The 20,752-nt window shown below is 42.5% G+C and overlaps 2 protein-coding genes across 5 annotated transcripts in view; one reads left to right on the forward strand and one right to left on the reverse strand.

The window, feature by feature from the left end:
• The window catches only part of CD96 (CD96 molecule), an 87,078-nt gene that overhangs the window by 19,181 nt on the left and 47,145 nt on the right, over nucleotides 1-20,752 (forward strand). For 2 of the 4 annotated variants that reach the window (XM_047724222.1, XM_047724205.1), the window contains exons 3-5: nucleotides 606-730; nucleotides 9,218-9,428; nucleotides 12,451-12,506. In XM_047724222.1, the coding sequence (XP_047580178.1) occupies nucleotides 606-730; nucleotides 9,218-9,428; nucleotides 12,451-12,506 (392 nt within the window). The remainder of the gene's footprint in view (nucleotides 1-605; nucleotides 731-9,217; nucleotides 9,429-12,450; nucleotides 12,507-20,752) is intronic. The other 2 variants (XM_047724212.1, XM_047724230.1) reach the window with 2 other exon arrangements.
• ZBED2 (zinc finger BED-type containing 2) lies at nucleotides 17,709-18,951 on the reverse strand. Its single transcript, XM_047724256.1, has one exon. The coding sequence runs from the start codon at nucleotides 18,830-18,832 to the stop codon at nucleotides 18,179-18,181; it is 654 nt and encodes a 217-aa protein (XP_047580212.1). The 5' UTR covers nucleotides 18,833-18,951; the 3' UTR covers nucleotides 17,709-18,178.

A 20,752-nucleotide genomic window follows, 5' to 3' on the forward strand; every position in this document is an offset into this window, starting at 1 on the left:
GAATGTTCAGGGCCAAGAAGGAACTCTAATGTAAACAAGCTATGGGCTTGGAATGACAATGATGTGTCAATGTAGCTTTATCAATTTTAACGATACAATCACCACTGTGATTAGGAATGTTAAGGGGGGAGGGGTGGCTTGTGCATGCAAGGGAGACAAGGGAGGTATAGGAACTCTCGTACTTTCCATTCAATTTTGCTATGAACCTAAAATGTCTCTTAAAAAAAAACTTTAAACCTATTAGGATTTTTCATAAGACAATTAGAGGCCAGGCTATAAAGTTTTATATTCCAACTGATCAAAAAGATATGATCTGAATCCTAAAGCACCATTTTGGGGTCAAAGCAGAGGATCATACCAGATTGTGAGTTGGACTCTTTTAGGGGAGTTTCCTTGTAATTTTTCAGTGATAAGCAGCTCTCCGATTCTCAGTGGTTCCTTTTTGCCATTTATACAATGAGGAGTATAGTGGGGTTTTGCCTTGTCCTAGGTGTCTCCTGAGAGCAGATGAAGCTCTCCACTAAAACTGTCCTTGTTTCTTTCACAAAAAGCATTTTATAGACCGATCACATATTCATGTCTCTTTCACCTATATTTTGTTATAGTCACACAGGATGAATTGAGAAGCAGCCATATAATAGAAGTACAGATAAATCAGACTCTGGAAATACCATGCTTTCAAAACACCTCCTCAGAAATTTCGTCTGAGTTCACCTTTGCATGGTTGGTGGTAAGTGTTGCCCTTTTCAGAGAATAACTACAATGATCTTTAAATATTAATGAAATAGAAACGAATAACAAGTAATAATAGGGAAGGAAGCACACAGGTAGAAGGTTGGGGACTGGCAGGGGAAGGAAGGGTGAGTACTAAGATTCCTTCCAACTCAGCAAGCCTCTGGGTCTATGAATACAGTAATTTAAAAATTAGTTCCTAAAGGTTAGTTTCTATATCAAGCCATATACCAAACCCTGATTACAGAGAGAAAAGAGTGTGATGGTGTCCTGGAGAGGAGCCACATGCAGCAGAAACCCCTACATACAAATAATTGTCTTATAAACAACATATGCAGAGGGAGAGACCCCTTTTCCTAGAATGCTTGCTGCTACATCCTAGGGAATACACAACATTCCTTTAGATGGGGACACACAAACTCTAATGCTTACAAGATACAGGAGGAAACATACACAAGAGAAGCAGGACTGTATGAGAAGCAGCCAGCTCAGTTGTATTATCGCCACAGGTTGGGGCAGGCCCATAGCTGCCATGTTTTCTGACACGGGAAGGGAGGGAGGAAGAGAGGGAGGGAGGGAGGGAGAAGAGGGAAGGGAGGAAGGGAAGGAGGGAAGGGGAAGAGAAGGAAGAAAAGGAAGGAAAAAAAAGAAAAAGAAGCCAGAAACCTAGATTTCTGTGAAAAACTTCCCAAGGCAATCCAACCAAATGGCAGCTAGCTTTAATCTAAACCTATAGTCAACCTCTAATATTGTTAAATTGGTTGATGACACAAGACTAACACAAAGATAACCATAAGCGCTGTTTTGAGAATCACATAATGGGGTGTTGTTTTAGATGAACATGATTTTGATTATTTTTAGATTGTCATCAAAATGAAAACACAAGATTTAAAAATTCTTGCCGAACTCCTATATCTCCATGAATACAGTGGCTGATACACTTGCAAAATGTTGTATCCACATAAATGATCACTCATATTATGAGTTACCTAAATTTTTGTGGACCGGCTTAGAAACTAGACCCCTCATATACAAAGATCTGTCTGACAATGTGCCAAATCCAAAATAATGGACTTGCAAGGAGGCCTCAGAACACAACCTACTGATGAGTTTTCAGTGTCTAGATATATTTTTTTTGGATAGTCAGTAGGATGAAAAGGAAAAAAAAAAAAAATGTTCTAAAATAACTTTCTCAGACTGTCCTAAAATCTACAGTGTCTTTTTGTCTTCGGTCAAAAAAACACCTTCTTTCCCCTTTGTACGGTTTGGTTTCCAAAACGTAGATCTTCCTATCATTACATCTATCATTAGTATAAGTCAGTTATTCTTAACAAACATGATACAAAGTGGCTCTCAGAAAAAAGTTGAAAAGAGGACATGATCTCAAGAGGGCAGGAACTGGCTGTCCTAGACATGACAGCAATGGAAGGTCACTACACCTTGCTTGCGTTATTCATAGCTTCCACCCCAGGGCAAACATTTCCACTCTAATACCACAATTTCACTATCAAGGGGAATCATCAAGTTTAATAGTAACAATAATACAGTTTAATAAAGCTTGACTGTAGGGATTGATAGTGGCTAGTAAATTGATCTATAGTGTTCTTATCTTATCTAAAGGCTGGGTTATCTGTTTTTCCAAGCACAGGTCAATACTTCAGCCAGCCTGTGTCTTTTGTGTGACTATGAGCTTCTCCAGGGCAAAAAACTATGCCACTCATTTCAAAAATCCCTAGCCTCTCGTTTAGTACCTAGAACATAGGCGCTCAACACAGACTCAATAAATAATTGAATGGATCTGTTTCTCTTTGTCCCTCTCCCCCACAGTCCTATTCATTGGCCTCATATTAAATGGTGGTCACTAAATTCATGCTGCCTGTTTAACTGGTTAATGAGCATCTCATTAGGTATCAATGACTAGATAACTGATAAGGCATCTTCTATGCAGTGGTTGTCTTCAAAGAAACGAAGAAGGCTATGCAGACATTACCTGTGGATCTTGCCAGGGCATGTAAGATAAATAAGGGATGGAAAGAGTGCACCTAAGGTCACACAGCGAGGCAATCTTAAACTTCAAGAACCTCCAGCCACGCTGTCACTTTGAAGGATGTACCATGATACAGATGACTTGAGGAATCTTTTTGAAAGAAACTTCTCTTCAAAGGGAACATCGTATTGGCAAATGTGCCGAGGAAATTCCTACTGCACATTCCCTTTTAAATGTCAAAATCTATTTGCTCCTCCGATTTACATCTGTGCTCCGCACGGTTGGCAGCTGTGGGATTCTGCAGGTCTGAGAGGAAATCCGCTGATGTGCTCATATTAGGGAATCCACAGCAGCTGGACACAAATACCCCTCAGTCCATATTTTCCTTCTTTTATCTCTTGTTAAACTGGTAGTAGTAATCATAAGAAGCCAGTTGTTTTTTTAAAAACGTCACACAATGTGGCTTTTAGAAAAAGGTTAAAGAGCGGAGGTGGTAAAGATGAGCTGAGGAGGGCAGGAGCCTGCTGGACCGAGCTCAAAAGCTGCAAAGTGCCCCCCTCCCCTTCAAATGCCGCACTAAGCCCTGGAAGCAATTTTTTTTTTTAAGATTTTGTGTGTTTATTTGACATAGAGAGAAATAGCGAGAGCAGGAACACAAGCAGGGGCAGTGAGAGAAGAAGAAGCAGGCTTCCCACTGAGCAGGGAGCCAGATGCAGGACTCAATCCCAGGACCCTGGGATCCTGACCTGAGCCGAAGGCAGACGCCTAATCAACTGAGCCACCCGGGCATCCCTGGAAACAATTTTATAAACTAAAATTATTTTAATCTAGGTCATTGAAAAACAAAAGGCATGTCTTCTTGTATGTGGGATTTTTTAAGTTCTAATTAATTCTGTTATGACACTCATGGGAAAGGTGGTCTTTGAGATCCCTCAGTTATAAAAAAGTATTTGTACCTGACCCCATGCAAAGGCTGTGTTAAATGTGTTCATGGGGTGGTTTCTTTGCATTGGGGAAGTTACATTCCAGGATGGCAACTACATTGAAGTAAAAGTCATCAGATGCAAATAGTGTATCCTACATTGATCTAGTGTGAGAGGTAATTAAATAAACACGAAAGGTTAATCCTTCAGTGGACACTGAGGGTTTATGTACATGATGGGATAATGAATTAAGAAGTCATAGGATGTTTGTGTTTAGATGGTATGCAGTTGGTGGGTAAAGGACAAACAATACTTCTCCCAGTTTATGTTCTGACGCACACGTATAGAGTCATCCGGGAAATTCTGTAGACTTATCCTGGGAGCTTCTAAATACCGTCTGATATTCTGTTTTCATTCCAGGGTATCACCCTGATTTCCTACAGCATAAATTTAAGTTCAGTCCAACAAACATACATGACTCTGTTTTGAGTGTTAGGTCCTGTGGGGATACAAAACTACATCGCATATATTTCCTGCCATGAAATACAGCTTTAATAAAAACATAAGAAATGGCAGCCGAAAGGGAAAACCGTTTGGTTCTGCATAAATGGACCTGGAAAAGCTTCTTAGCTTATGTTTGAGCTGGATAATTAAAGAACAGCTGGCCAGCAAACATCAGACATGTACTACACCAAGACCCCGGGACCGTGAGTACAAGTTGGAAATGGAGATGAAGAGAGAGATATCAAAGAAATGTTTGATTCCAAAGTTGGTGGATAAAGAGAAACCCATGATTTTTCTCCTTAAAATCATGAAAAGAAGTCTATATCAGACTCAGTTCAATATTTGTGATAAGGACACATAACTAAAACCTATATGCTTATATTTCCTTGCATTTCTGTCTATAAATAAATCTTTTCTATATACTCTTCTTCAATATTTGTAATCTTTTATATTTAAAGAAAAAGTGAACGGGAATTATAATCAATGTTGGCTTCCCATGCCTGTGGGAAGCCTAGCTATTCAGAAAGCAAGACTCACCTTCTACCTGATGGCAGCTGACCCTAATTGTCCTCACTGTAATCGGAAATAGAGTAGTAGCCAACCCACAAAGGACTAACAACCCATTGTGATAATTGGAAAAATACTGTTCTGGTGCTCTACAAAGGAGACATGGGGAGTTTTGTGAGCAGCCCTCCTTGACAGCACTGACTGGATGGAAAATAAATGGAAGAAATGTGAAGATAGGAAGCAGTTTGGAGATAAAGAAGTAATAGCTGATACAATTAACAGAATTTATTGAATGTGCTCTATACACTCAACACCTGACATGGGCTGTGGTCAACACAGCCAGGTCTGACATGGTGCTCAGGCCAGCCTGGAGATGAGATAACATCACTAAATCAGATAGTACCAAGGTCTCTTTTCTGTATTGGAAATTCTGGTTCTAGAGCAAAAACAGGAAAGCCTTCACAAATTATTTTAAGGTTTGTCATTAAGGTCTATTGAGCGACATATAAGAAGAGTTTTCATGATTCATTATGACCCTGCCCAACCCTCATCATGCCAAATATTTTATCCAAATCCTGCCCAAAATTAAATTATACATTTAGTTCTCTTCTATGGGTCCTGATTTTGAGGGATTTTTTTGTGAATTTATTCTTCTCCTCAAATAGACTAGAAGCAGGAAAAGCAAGGACTGTTTGTTCTACTACTTTTATGAGGCTGAGTATAGCAAAATCATTAATGGCATGAGTTTTGGGAAGGAAATTGTTGTTTTCAAATTCTGGTTCCTCTGTTTACTGTGTGACCTCGGAACTAGGATTAGGGTGAGGTGAGCAAGATCCTCTCCTTAGGTACAAAATTTAAGGGACTGCCCCCAAAATAGTAATTAAGATACATATTTTAATGAACTTTTTTAAAACCAAAATTTAGGGAAAATGCATGGTGAACAAAATATCAAAATTTTAAACAAAAGTAAGCTGTTGTTTTTGTCTGCTTTGAGACCCAGTTATGCTATTCACGAAGTATTTTCCAATTAGCCTGTGGTTTCTGGGACTTCATGGTATCGTGTCCCCCATGGGCACAACTTTACACAGTCATAAAAATTTCCTAATTGTAGATTTTTTATTAATTTTTCCACCTGGTCAAAACACGGGAGAATATTTTACGAAGAGTATATAGAGGTGTACATTTTTCCTTTTGTCTCAGAATTCAGTATGACTTAGTACATGTTGCCTAACGAAGTTTTAGATCCCTCCTGTGTAAAAGGGGATGATTATAGTATGGACCTGACAGTGGTATTGTGATGTATAAAGAAGGTAACACAAACTAAATAACTTAGCATAGTACCTGTACTCAGTACATATTTAAAGTTCATATTTAAAGGATCCATTTTATGACTCTCCGTGATTCTTCAGTTCAGCCTTGCAGATGGTGAATTCTTATGAAATAGAGACGATCATCAGTGAGGCTGGAGGACAGAGAGTTTGTCTTACTTGGGTATCTACTGAGTGTCAGGACCAGCACACGTGTACCATATATATTAGCCAGTTCAGGCTGCATTCCTCATTAAATCATATGGATCCTCCAATTTGAGGATTAAGTTTTAGGGATATCCCATTAAGTTTTAGGGATATTTATTAACATTTTAAAAAGTTGTCATTTTTTTTTTCTTTGAAGAACAAGAAAAAAACACAAACAGGGAAGAGTAAAGACTCGGTACGAGACCAATTACCGGTCTGTTTCCAGCAAACCAGGTTACCTAAGATCATTATTATCAGGTAGAGTTGAGGCTGACCCCTATCACCAAAGTGGATCAGTATATCATAAAAGAGCTCCTTCAATCAACAAATTGCCCACACCTCTGCAATCAGCAATTTGTATAAAGGCCTTCGGGTTCCTGGAATTTCTTTTAAATTTCTCATTCTGGATACTCAAAAAAAAAAAAAAATTCCTTTTATTATTTTGTGATGGTTGGTTTTTATTAGTACATGTTGTCTCTGAGGCTTAATTGTCCCTGGACCTGGGCGTCTCTGCTTTTCGATGCTGTGACTCAAATACCTTGCGCTGTTTGACCTTTGCACAAATTACTTAGTTTTAGTTTATTCCAGATTGTCATAAGGAATAAATGAGACTTAAAAGAACTTTTCAGAGTGTCTAAAACATAGTAGGTGCTAAATAAAATTAAACTATGGTTAGTAAGAATATAAAATTTTAGTAGTGGTGGTAACATAATATTAGTATTATTTTCCCCTCTCCAGCTCCAGACGTCTCATTGTTCGCCTGAGCTCGTTTTCTCCCCACCTCTTCTCCCCTTTGCTCTGTGAAGGCGGCCATTCACACGCAGGTTCTTGCCTCAGCCCCCTATTTAACTCCTACATCAATTAAACTATGCCGGCCAGCCACACGGAGCTACACAATAAAGGAAAGGCAGCTTTTGTCTTCCTAGTCTGCAAGCTCAGCTTCTGACTGCCTTTCTTCCCACTCAAAGTAGCAGGTGGAAATGTTCCAGGTGGGGAGTCATTTACTCAGTGACCAAGAAGCCTTTTGAACTCTTAAGATCCTCACAAAAACAGAACCTGTGCATGAAGCAAGAGCTGTGTCAGTGAGCGGGTTGTGGAGACCTGCAGGGGGAGCTTGCTTCCTTAATGATTGGCCTCCAGATCAGCAGCCATGGACTGAAGGGCCTTCCACGGTCTTCTGATACCACCCAATACTCAGGACTCCTTTCAGAGGCCCTGTCTCCAGGATACAAGCTCTCTCCCTTTAATTTTCTGTGCGCATCTTCATGAGGAAGATAGCAGCATTGACACCTGGGTCCCTCTTTTTGGGGGGACAAAGATATGTACATTGTTTCAGGAGGAATATCTTGAGCAGGGTATCATTCTTTGCAAGGGGCACTAACTACGTATGGGTATGTAAAGCTGATACCAGTCCTAGCCATATGACCCTAAAGAATGGTGTCTTACAGAAGACGTTCTATGAAATATACTCTGGAAATACCTGTATGAACTATTTAAGAAGTCTGCCTTCATATTTCCACCATTTCTGCTCCTCACTCATACTTGAATTCTCTTACTCACTTAGCTTCCATTTCTACTACTCTGAATCATCCGGCCTTTTATCAGATTTAAGCCAGAGATTCCAAGCGACAGATCTTTCTTTTCATTTGAGTGTGTGTGTGTGTGTGTGTGTGTGTGTGTGTGTGACTCCTTCCCCATCAAATGTACTACTTGCTGTTCAACCTTCTTCATCTTAGTTACCTTCATTTCCCACTGATCTCTGCATGTCATGATTCATCTGTTGTTTAGAGTTAGACCAGTGGTTCTCAAACCTGGATCCTTTGAGGACCTTTTTAAAAAAAATGCCCCAGCCTGAGTCTCATCCCAGAACAACTGAGGTCGAATCTCCAGAGGACAGACTTTGGGCATCAGAATGTTTTCAAAGCAACTCAATTGAGAATATTAAGTTATACTAAAGAAGAATGAGGGCATAACCCCTCCTCTACCCTTGTGCCCCTCAAGAGTCCCCTCCTCACTGGCCCTTAGCACATATACTGACACTGACCAGCATGGTGATATCCCAGGGATCTTGTCCATGGAAATTCTGGGTATGGCAAGAATAATAGGAGCATTTCTTCACAGACCCAGGAAAGGATATGGAATAGAAGAACCAAATACTTCAAATAAATTATGATTTGTGGAACTCAGATTAACATTTATAGTCTACCCTTTATGTGTCCTCATTGAAGGTAACAGAAATAAAGACAGAAGGGCAAGGACCAAGACTAGGAGGCACCTAGGGCACAAAATTTAAGGAGCACTTACTCTCAGACGCCCACCCTGCACTTACAGGATCCCGAGACTGAATACCTCCTTAAATGTTATGCCCTGGGGGGTCTCTTCACCTCATCCTAGTCCTGGCCCCAAGGGGAGCTAAAGGAGCCCTTTTCTAAAGGGAAGATAGAAGGGAGGACAACTATAATCCAGTTTAAGTGAAGATTTAAAACAAAATAATACAGGACATCTTAGCATTAAGATTCTTGAACTTAAAATAAGAACTACGGTCTTTCATTAGCCCCCAGTGCTGTGCCCTCCAAATCGCAGCTTATGGAAAATTGTGAAAAGAAAGTTCTAGTCAGAACATCATCAAGTTTCTACTCACTTTAGGAGAAGGTGACTGTAGTTGTGAACTGATAAGTGTAAAGATCTTTTCTCTAGTAATATACTAAATCTCTCTCTTTTTTTTAAGATTTTATTTATTTATTTGACAGAGATCAGAAGTACCCAGAGAGGCAGGCAGAAAGAAAGAGGGGGAAGCAGGCTCCCTGCTGAGCAGAGAGCCCCGATGCAGGGCTCGATCCCAGGACTCTGGGATCATGACCTGAGCTGAAGGCAGAGGCTTTAACCCACTGAGCCACCCAGGTGCCCCAAGCGATGATAAATATCTCTTAATTTCACTTCTTCATTCATCATCTCTATTTTTACAGATATAAATGAATTCATGCATATGGAACATCTAGCCCAGAGCTGACATGATTGAGTATTCAGTAACTAGTGACTGTTTCTTTCAGCAGGAGAATAATGGAACTTGGGAAACGCTCATCACCCGAGGTCACTCCATCGGCAATTCCACATTGTTTAAAGACAGAGTCAAGCTAGGCACAGACTATAAACTCTACCTCTCTCCAGTCCAAATCCATGATGATGACCGGAAGTTCTCCTGCCATGTTGTGGTCAGATCTGGCAAAATCTTGAGGCGTTCCACCACAGTCAAGGTTTTTGGTAAGAGATTTTGTTCTCTGGGCTCCCTGCCATCTTCCTGTCCATTTCTCCTGCCTTGCTCCACTCTGGAAAGAAAGTGCCCTGTTAACTGGAGAGCAGCTCCCCAGGGTAACTGTTGCCCTTGAGAGGGCATGTTAAGGGTGTCATTCATGTTAAGGGTGGGATAAGGAGAGAAGTTAAAGAACAATGATTGAGTTGATAGAATAAAATCACACAGAGAGTGATTGGCCCTAGATTGACCAATTTCTTGGTGACCACTCCTTATTTACAACTTTAATGTTTCCTGTGAATACTAGAAATCTCTTTAATTATAACTGCCAAAGTCTGATTACTTAGTTGTCTAATTGTCTTGGTTGCTTGTGGGAGGAAGGCGAAATAGGGCCAGTACGAGAAAAGAAAAATGATAAACACAGCTCCAGAGAAACTGCAGGAGTTCCTCCACCCCCAGCAGGGCCAGGGCCTCAGCAAAGGAGCCTGTGGAGATGGCCCTCTGTCCCTGCATTCACAGAAGTGTGGAGCAGAGCTGAGATATCCACCGCGGCCTCACTCAGATTGCACAGACTCTGCAGGGAGGAAATTTGGGGGAAATGTGAAAATCCTACTTTGCTCAGTGATGCATGGCAATATTAATAAATACAAACCCCTTTGTTGTTGTTGTCTCCAAGAACTGTGTTTTTTTAAAAAAATCATTTTTAAATGAAGGCAAAGAGAAAAGCAGTGATGTGGAGGAGTAATTAATTATTTTTGCAAATGAGGTAAACAAAGAAGATAACTTCACAGAATCTAAGGGCATGAGCTACTAGATTTTCCTTCAGTTCTCTGAATGACTGGAAGAGTGAATCATCTTTGTTTTTACTTAGAATCTTACTGCATTATTTTTAAAGATCAGAGAGTTCAGGATGTTGAGGGAAATGCAGACTCTGTGGTGTATAAAGACGGAAGCAGCTGCAGCCAAGACTTCTGTAGTTTGAAGTCTTAGGCTTATAGCCCTTCCTATATTGCTCTCTGGCTCACCCTCCTTCCCTCCCTCTCCCTCCGTCTCTCCTTGGGGGATGGGCTAAGAGATAATCAATCACCCCTGATGATCAGGTTGCTTATGGAGCCTGAACAGTGCTCTGTGAAGTGGTGGGAGAGACTGTTCATCTCTCATCAATTTTACCCTCCGCTCACTTACTGGGGCGTGACTGTCTTCGACCCAACATGAAACGGACTCATCTGGCCTGACTTTCGGCAAATCAATGAAGGCAGATACCCAGAATGTGAAAAGAAATGTCGATTCTAAGTTAGACGAACTATGTCCCATTGGACCAAGGGTTTTAGCTCCTCAGCGTGATCTAACTGCCTTGTCAACACTTAAACTGCACCCTGTATCTCTCTGCAACAGATACTTCCATCTTCGTCTCGAGTGCTTTTCACTGTTTCACGTCTCGCTCTTCTGGCGCTGTTGGTGTCTACAGCTCTCTCTCAGTTTCGTCTTTGATCTCCTTTCAGTAGATGCTTAAAAATAAGAGGTTCTGCCTGCTCGTTCATGAGCTCTTCCCTGCTTCCTGGCTTTCCCCCTTTAGCGAATGGGCCATCCAGGCTATGCTTGGCTGGTCTCATCCAGTCCTTAGACAGTGTGTGTGTGCCACCAAGTGCATATTACAGTGGCCCTGGCATGGAAGGAAAATACATGTCTTATTCAGAACCCACTCAGCATCCCTCAGTGATTCCTAAAATAGAACAAGCCAAAAATTAAAACTTGAAAACCTTGACATAAATACCCACGTGTAGCACAGACCCACTCCAGCTTGGATGCCCTAAATCCAGCTTATTTCTTCTTCCTTAATAATGCCTCCATTCTCTAACAGTCCAGGGAACAGAAGCTTCCCCAGCATCCTTGCTACTTCTTGCCCCTCTCTCACTAATCTCCTCTGACTTTACTTTCCTTAGCAGGGAACCTGCCATCACAGGTTTGCCCCCTCCTAACACCTGACCCCTAAACCCAATTGTCCTGAGCCTCAAAAGAAATGTCTCTCTAGCACCCTTGCAGCTTTCAGTACCTATTCTTCCTTTCAGGTCCTTCATTTCGATGGTATTTGTTGCTAATATGAAGTCAGAATCCCCCTCATCCCGTTAGTGTTGTAGGGTGTATTTTGGTTTGGGTTCCGCTGAAAGAAACCATGGAGACAGGATTTGAGTTAAATTAATTTATTTGAGATTTACATATTGAGGGAATTTATGGACGGAAACATCAGGAGACGAGTGGAAAAGCCAAGAAACGGAAGGAAGATAATGAAATGTACATGACCACGCCGGTTACCAGTGTGGGCTTAGAACTCACTCCCACAGGGGAACTCTGGAAGAACACACATCAGAGTTCTCTCCCAGATAAAGGCAAGGAAGTTGGAGTATTATTCGCCCACTCCCCATCTGTTATCACCATTAGCTCTCTAGACTTACAGTTTGCCCTACTTGTGGACTAAGTGTGCTCCCATAAATCCTTAGGAGGGACTCATGAGGTATGCCCAATGAAAGGTCTTCAACACATAGAAGAAAGTGCCACATGGCTGTACCAGGCACTGACAGCACCTGTGACAGGCTTTCTGTCTGCTGTCAAGAACGGTCTTAAAGTCACTTCAGTTCAACATAATATACCCAGTGCCTGTTTTGTGCTGGGCACTGTTAAGTGCTAGAGATGGACACATGAATGAAACAGCCTGGCTTCTAGGCACTTCCGATCTAGCAGCACATCAGAATCACTGAGATATTCTCTGGTGCTTTCTAAGATCTATATTTTCCCTGAAAATGTAAATTTCTTAAGGACAGTGAAGTTGATCTGTCCACCTTTGTTTCCTAGGCATCTAGCATATTGCTGGGCACGTGGTGGGTGTTTAATAAATATTTGATGATGAATCTTACACACCCATGCATGTGTACATGTGCACGCATACACACGCACACACACACACACACACACACACACTCATGGCCAGGTCAGATGACAGTCAGTGCCACTAACTGTGTTTTGTTTGCCTTTAAGTGAAGCCAGAAATTCCCGTGATTGTGGAAAATAACTCTACGGATGTCTTGAGAGAGGTGAGTCACATTGAAGCTTTTGAAAATCTGTAGTATAATATGCCAAGGTGTGTTTTGTTGCATCGTTGTCCAGAATGTTTTCTCAAAGCACCTTAATCCTTGGCCCTCAGCCAATTAATTTCTGGTGAGGAAGAAGGGAAACTGAGTTGAACCTAGAAACCAAATGGGAATCTTACTTTCTGACTTCGGGCTCTTAGAACATGTGATCTGTAATCCTTATTAATCCTTAAATTTTCTGGAAAAATTGTCTCAATAGTTTAAATTTCTCCTTAATAAAAACTGGAGAAGATAGTGAAAGAAAAGTAGGACAGAAAGCAGTGTGAATCCTGGTATAAGAATGAGACCTTTGCTCAGCTGCATTTAATTTGTTCTAATCTATTTCCTATAGCATCTTTCCTGTAGTTTTTATTTGGAAGTAACAAGAGGAAAGATGCCCTTCTCTAACTCCTTCAGAATCCTGGCTATTCCTCAGGCAGTAGGAAAAAGGGCAGGTGGAAAAGGGAAGTCGGGTAGGGCCATCTGACTTTAGCTTCTTGTAGGTAATTCCCAGCCTCAAGTCTCTGGGTTCTGGGCTCACTTGCCAGCTCTTCTTGCTGGCTGTGACCTTGGGCAAAAAACTTCAATCTTTTTAGTCAGTTTTTCTATCTCTATGAAGAGGATAAGAAGGGTATCTGCATCTTGTTGTTCTTAAGAATTAAATGAAATAATGTGTGGAAGGCTCTTAGTATAAATATGGCAGATACTAAGCATCAGTGAACATTATGATTGTTGCTATATTGTTATTACTATCAGCTGTCTTGGGACACTTCGACTTAATTCAAGCTTTTCAAAATCCCAAGTTGTAAAATAAATATTCCCACAAATTCTCAAACATTTCTTGCTACATGGGATGAGAGAAAATTACACTCATATTCTAGTTTCTTCTAGTCCTTCGAACACTAAATAACTTATGATTTCTGGTCCTGCTGAATGTCAGTCATTTAATTTGACAACTGCATACAAATCATAGCTCAGACTCTGTGGGATGGTTTTAGATAGAATATACTTGTGTCTGCTGTTGATTTTATGTGTTAGTCTCTTAGATAATTGGTGTTATAATACTGAGTATGTAAAAAAGATTAAAATTTTTTTCTTCCGCAATTAATCCCAACTTTATTAGTGGATTTCATTTCAATAGTTTGACTAAAACAAACTCATGGCACAATGTTTGATAGGTATTTTTGTTTCTTATAAGGATTTCTTGAAGGTCCTTTATGCCCATGTTTACAGGTACTAAGGACTCAATCCAGATACGGAACCATAAGATTGGACCCAAGAATTTTGGTTAAAGAGAAAAAAAGACTTTCTCTTACATGTTATCAGATTTCCTCTTCTGTACCCATGCTTACCTGGGTTCTGACTAGACAACTCAGAGAACCTTCCTTCCTGGGGAATTAGTGAGTAATCTCTCACCGACTCTTTATAACCAGAGACAGGACACAGCATGTCTGTGGATCTTTTAGGCTTCTGCCAAACATTAGTAATTCTTTATCCTAATATTCTTAGAGTCCCTATTGTATTTTTAATAGCTTCTTAACTCTTCAAAGTGCTTTCACATGCTTTTATCGAGTCATGCTTTCAGTGAGCCTCTGAAAAAGGTAGAGCATGAGTCATCTTACTGATGAGAAATTGGGGCCTGGAGAGTCTACACAACTGACTAAGTTGCTGATAAAAGGCAGAGCCAGGACGAGGATTTGGCATCCCTGATTCCAGGCAGGGCAATGTAAGAAGAGGAGCCTGTGGTTCAGGGACACAGAGAACTTATGTCGAATCCTAATCTGACCACTTCCTGGCTACATATCTTCATCCAATAGTTAACCTCCACAAGTCTCAGCTAAGTCATCTAAAACTGGGATTAAGATTAATATTTCACAGGGTTCTTGGGTGAATTAAATGTATGCACAGTAATGGAGTACCTCGCCCATGATAGATGTCTCGGGAGCATTTCCCTCCTCCCACTATTTATCATTCACCTATTCTCTTTCACCCATCCCTTCATCTGAGTATATGTTCATAAATCTCCCATGTGATTGATTTTAGGAGGCAGTGTGGGATAATGAAAAAAACAGAACATAGACTGTGGAATCCAACAGGCCTGGGTCTGAATTCTCCGTCATTTGTTAACTCTGGCACCTGGGACCTTGATTCCTTAGCTTCCTCATCAGTGAGCAGGAACAATGATTCCAACCCCTCAAGAGTGATATAAAGATTAAGTGAGAGAACATATGCAAAGTATCTACCATCTGGCAGCCATAGGGTTGGTTCATGGTAATTTCCAACCCCCTCTTCATTCCTGAGAAATTAATCCAACATGTTCCTAAGAGATGCCTACTATGTGCTATGTATTCACTACACCAGCAGCCCTTGGTGTTAAAGTAATAGGGATTTGGTCAGTTATGAGTTATGTTTATGGTTAATTCGTTTTTCCTGCAAAATAGAAAAGCCCCCAATTATCCTAACAATGATGCTTCTCAGGCTTTGACATGCCAGGTTTGTCCAAGCAGAGTGTCACACCTGTGGGTGTCATATTCTTGTGAGTTCCATGGCAAGGCTTAACCAGGGCCCCAGCGTGGCACACAGCCTCGGCCCTGCAGCTGACCTGGAAAGGGAGTCTTTACTGAAACCACAGGGCCCCTTCCTGTACCAGACTTTGTATTCCAATAAAAGATGATGGCCTAGAGAGCCATCAGCTCACAGCCCCGGCCCTGTATACCGTACTCTGATGATGCAGCAAACAAAGGCACAAGAGAGATGCATGAAAACTCCAGAGTTTATGCAATAGTTCGGACTTTCCACGAGCCACATGTGTCTCTATTTCATTCCTGTGCTTTCTGCTTTAATACCATCATCTCTGTGGATCTTGTCCTTGTTATTCTCTACCTTTATTATGTTTGACAAAAGTTAGGTGAAAAAAATATATATAAGAAGAGCTACCTAACATGAAACAGGAAACAAAGGTAGTTGGGGTTAAAATGCCTGAAAACGGGGCACCTGAGTAGCTCAGTAGATTAAGCATCAGACTTGATTTCCACTCAGGTCATGATCTAAGGGTTATGGGATTGAACCCTGTGTCAGGCTCCAAGCTCAGCTCTGCTTCTCTCCCTCTCCCTCTGCCCCTCCCCCATGCTTGTGCATGCTCTCTCAAAAATAAATAAGTAAATCGTTAAAAAAAAAAATGCCTGAAAATGAAGAGAAGCTAAAATCATAGGAGACATATGAAGTAGATGCCAGACTCTAAAAACACATATTACCATTCAGCAGTATGACTCTGGTGGCTCTTTGAAGATTTTCACTGCTGCCCTTTATTTAATTGTGATTTTGCAAAGCCTGAAACTTTGTAGGTTCTTTGTCCTTCTTAAACTCCATTTCAAGTGTACGTGTGTATACGTGTGTATGGGTTTAAGATTAGGTGTTAGAGCTTTTCTTCTCCTTCCATCCGTCCATCCTTCCAACTTCCCTTCCTTCCTTCCTTCCTTCCTTTCCCTCCCTCTCTCCCTCTGCTCTCCCTCTCCTCATCCCTCTCTCCCTTCTCCCTCTCCTTCTCCCTCCCTTTCTCCCTCCCTCCCTTTCTTCCTTCCTCCCTTTCTCCTTCCTTCCTTTCTTTTTCTTTCTTTCTTTTCTTTCTTTCTTTCTTTCTTTCTTTCTTTCTTTCTTTCTTTCTTTCTTTCTTTCTTTCTTTCTTTCTTTCTTTCTTTCTTTCTTTCTTTCTTTCTTTCTTTCTTTCTTTCTTTCTTTCTTTTTCTGTCTTATGACACAATAAGGCTCTGATTTCCAGTGTCCAGCCACGGGACTCCCAGTGGAACCTCATCATTTGCGGTGGTGAGTCCCTGAGCTCGCACCCCGGCTGAAGAGGGCCCTAAAATGGCACCATACTCCTTTGGGAATCCATATGGGAAGTGAAATCTCTAATATCAGGTTGGTTTCTAGAAAAAAGGGAGATTAAAAGTCTGCAGTACAGTCTGGGTTTTTCACAAGTTTGTGTTTGGACTTGTGCTTGTTCTACAAACAGCTTGCAGAGAAGACAGATGTGGCTGTTAGAACTGCAGACAGTCTAAGAACAAGCACTAAGAGGGAGCCACACACAGGTAAGGACAGAGCCAGGCAAGAAGGAATCATTATACCAGGATCTAGTCTGCTTTCTAGAAGGTTGTTGCCTGCCCGCAAAGGGCTTGGGCTTATTTATGAGACAATGAAAGACTGTGTTTATTAGCTGTTGTCTCCCAGCTCCCACCACCCCTCACCCACCCCCAACCCAGTTTAAAAAAAAAAAAAAAAAAAAGGTTCTAGAGGAATCATTCAAAATAAAAGTCAGCTCCAGCACAAAGGCCACACTCCTTGCCTTGTTGGCTTTATTCTCTTCCTGAGTGAACAGCATATTCGGCGTATTCTCAACAGCCCAGGGAATTGTTCTCTCCCTATAGACTATTAGCTTCCATTTTTTCAAAGCATCTCTGAGTATTTAAAAATGAACATTTTTTTTTTTTTTTCAAAAAATCAGGGAACAGTTGGCATGCAGCCAGCATCTCAAAGACAGGGATAAAATCTTAAACCTATAGCTCAAGTGAATGAGGGGTCTGTGGGGACAAAACAAATGCAACCTAAGTGTTAAAAATTGACCTCAGAACCTAGGAAAATGTTCTCTGTCCCTCAGTCTCCCAAGTCTCTCATCTTCTCAAGGTGAAAAAGAGACGGGATCCGTCTCTCTTCTGTGTTCACACTTCTTCTCTATCCCTTTTTCTTTCTTTTCTGGTTTGCTGCCTCTGTTCCTTATTTCTCCTTCCTCACCCCATCTCTCCACCTTTCCCTTTTCCTTTCTGAGTTTCTCTCATCTCTTCCTCATGAAACCTATCTTCAACAGACAATATGAAATTGGATTATATTTTAAAATATTTATGAATAAGTTTCTATATCTTCTGTTCTTACTGTTTCATCCGAGTGAGCTGAAAAGTTCAGTTCTCTCTGTGCCAATCGCACATGAATGACGTATGTGTTAGGTTGTTGGAAAGACTTACAGGATTCAGACAGGTTGTGCTGGTGACACAGCTTTAATATGAGCGGGTAGTACAACACAGCACCAGTGGGAGAAAGACCTGCACCAGATGGGGTCCGAGATCTCAGGATCAGGCTTCTATGTCCATCCACAGCTGGGCCACACAGAACAAGCTCCGTCCTCAGTTCTCAACTGACCACCGGGATGTGTGCAAAGGCCTGGGCCCCCGGAACCCTGAGCTCGGCTCCTGGTGGGGTCTCTTTAGAGTGAGCTGGTTACATAGGGACATTCCAGCCACCTGTCCAGCCCCACCTGTCAGAACCCTCAGCTCCACCAAAACCGAGTACAAAGCATAAATCCCATTATTTTCACTCAGCAACACAGCAGGGTGGTTTGTTCCCTACCCAAACTCACAGACCCATGATGGCAAAATAGCATTTATCTCCAGTTAATGCATTTTGAAGTTTTGATCAGGACAGCTTTAGGAACCCTGTACATAAGTGTTTGGTCAGCTCACCCCTGCTGAGATTAACCTACTGTGCACTCTGTCTCTTAAAAACAAAATACTTTCTATTTACACTAACGTGGCTCTTTGCTGTGAGCCTCAAGTCTGTGTTTTCCGAACAGATACCTCCCAGGCTGATTACACAAAATGGAAGGGATGAGCCAAGGCAGGCTGCTCCTGCTCCCTCTGACAGGCTTCCTTCTCCGCCCTTACCTTCCACTTCATCTCCAGGATGGCCTTCTCTACCTCCTCCAGGGCTCGCTCTCGCCTTTCCACTGCCCTCTCCCGCCATTCCACGGCCCTCTCCCTCCTAAGCACCTCCTTTTCCCTTTGGCTGGCCCACAACGCCAGGGCCCCCACCTGCTCCAGGAGCCGGGCCCAGTCGCCCTCGATCCCTATGGGGAGCTGGGGCCCCTGGGGCCTCGGGTCCTTGCGCTGCCCCACCTGACCATGGCCAGTCCTCTCCAGCTCCTCTCTATGCATGCTCTTCAGATGTTTCCACAAGGCTGTGGTGCCCACGTTAACCCCGGGGCCACGGCTCACCTGCCTGCCGCACAGGCGGCAGGTGGCGTATTGGTTGGGGTGGTGGCCGGCACGAACAGGGGCCAGGTGGAAGTACTCCCATACCTCTGAAAACCGGGTCCCCTTGTTGTGCGGCAGAGGGGTGGGCATGGCTCTCATGAAAGGGCCAACCAGTTCTCCCTTCTCACTCACTGCCTCTTCCTCCTTCATCTCTAGGTCTCCTTTTGCTTTCATCCTGGTTCCCTCCTCTTCCTCCTCTTCCCGTCTCATCCTATCTCCTCTTCTTCAGCTTTCCTTGAGCCAGAAGTCTTAGCTCAACCACAGCTAAAGCAAAATGAGTAATTGGGAAGGGACTGTGGTAACTTTTGGGCATTCACAACAGTGGTCAAAGGCTGACCACACCTGAGTGGTGCGGTGTTTCCTCCTTTCCACTTCACAGGAGAGTCGGGGTGATTCAGAGCCACATGAAAAGCCCTCCGAGGCTCCCATGTACATTATCTCCAGGCCCCAGATGCGTATTGATCCCTCCTTGTCTAGACCAGAAAGGCAAAGCCCAGAAATCACAAAGTTCTTCAGTGAATTCAGGGTCCTCTACAGATCAAGCACCATCCCACACGTTTCCGAACATTGGCAATGTCGGGTTTTCTCTTGATTCCCTCCTCGCTGCTTCCACTGTTTCTGTGCTCGTGGATGCCTATAAATGGGTTTTGGAGGCTCTGAACCCTCAGGCTGCTCACGACGTCCAGGGCTGGAGCGTCACTGGCCTTCCTCAGAGGAGGGAGAAGCACACCCAGAGAGATGCTCATGTGGGAGACACTCGCACATCCTGAGAACTGATGCAACAGGCAATCCAAACACTGGGTAATAAAGTTCCCGGTGTGAGGTCAGTTTGCCCCTGAGAGCGGTAGGTCCCTCTGGGAATGAGATTCTAAGAATTCCAAACAGCAGGCTTAGCTGTTTTCAGCAGGACAAGCTGGCATGGACAGAGGAGAAGGAGGTGGATCACATCTCCACACACCTGTCGCCCGACAGTCCTCAGCAAGTAGCTTACACTGCGCCTTCCCTGGCACCATCACCTGCAAAGCCAATAGCTGAGAAGACCTTCCCGATGGCAGCTTGCTCCAGATGTTTGCCTGATTCACCCCTGCCGAAATAAATAGATGGATAATTAAATTACATTGTAAAAAATAGCCTGACATCTCTCTCTTTTGGGGGGTCATTTCTTAAGTAATGGAGAGCCTTCTTTGTCAAGCTTTGCAACCCCAAAGAGTCAGGAAACACTCCCACCTCCCCAACCCTACAAGTGGGTACTTACAGTCAAGCAAGGCTCTGAACGTGTCTCTGAGGGCTCTGGTGTGGGGTGAGCACTCCTGCATGCTGTGGGTAGCTATTAGCTGACTCCTGCCCCCAGGGGGAGGGCACCTACAGTTCCTGTTCCCTCCCACATCCAGGGAAGCCTTCTTTCCAGGTGGGTGTGTCCAAGCCTGCCCACACACTGAGGCAAACTTTGTCTCTGTCCCCCGCACCCCAAAAAAGAGGTTCCTGGAACAGGGCTGGTAATAAAACAGTAAGTCAAGCACCTACAAGTCTTAGCTCTGTTTCCAGATAACTCGATCATCTGGCCTCTTAAGCAAAGGAAAATACTGAAGGGGGGAAAAGGGTGAGATTTCAGCAGAGAAACCACAGGCCTCAACGACATCTGTGCTTTCAAATATTTTGTCCAGTTGTTAGACCATGAGTCTCAACGTTGGGTTTGGAAACTATGGAAATTGTAAATACAGTCAGTGGAAAAGAACTTGCAGAAAAGGGAAGATTAAGTGAAAGGAAACCTCCCAAGTTTAAAGAAATCTGAGAAGTTGAGAGACAGATTTGAGGTTGCTTTTTATTATATTATGTAACTGGAATTGGCAAGGTTGAATTGCTATTGGCTTATATTCTCAGTTGGAGGGAAATAAAAGAATAGTCACATAATAGTGACATAAATGCTATATTTATGTATATGTATATTTAGGAAGGAGAACCTACCAAGAGGAGACAGGAACATTTTGAAGAAGGTGTCTGTAGAAGGAAAATGCTTGAGTTATAGAAAAGATGGAAATGGCAGACTAGAAAACAGAGACTGAAAGATGAATTTCAAGTGAAGAAAGAAGGTTGAGGGGAGAAAAGACTCCAAAGAGAAATGAAGAGTTG

This window comes from Lutra lutra, chromosome 1, assembly GCF_902655055.1.
Source record: "Lutra lutra chromosome 1, mLutLut1.2, whole genome shotgun sequence".
Classification (NCBI taxonomy): Eukaryota; Metazoa; Chordata; class Mammalia; order Carnivora; family Mustelidae; genus Lutra; species Lutra lutra.

Excerpts from the sequence above, each read along its gene's own strand:
- ZBED2 (XM_047724256.1), bottom strand. The coding sequence starts at position 18,832 with ATGAGACGGGAAGAGGAGGAAGAGGAGGGAACCAGGATGAAAGCAAAA.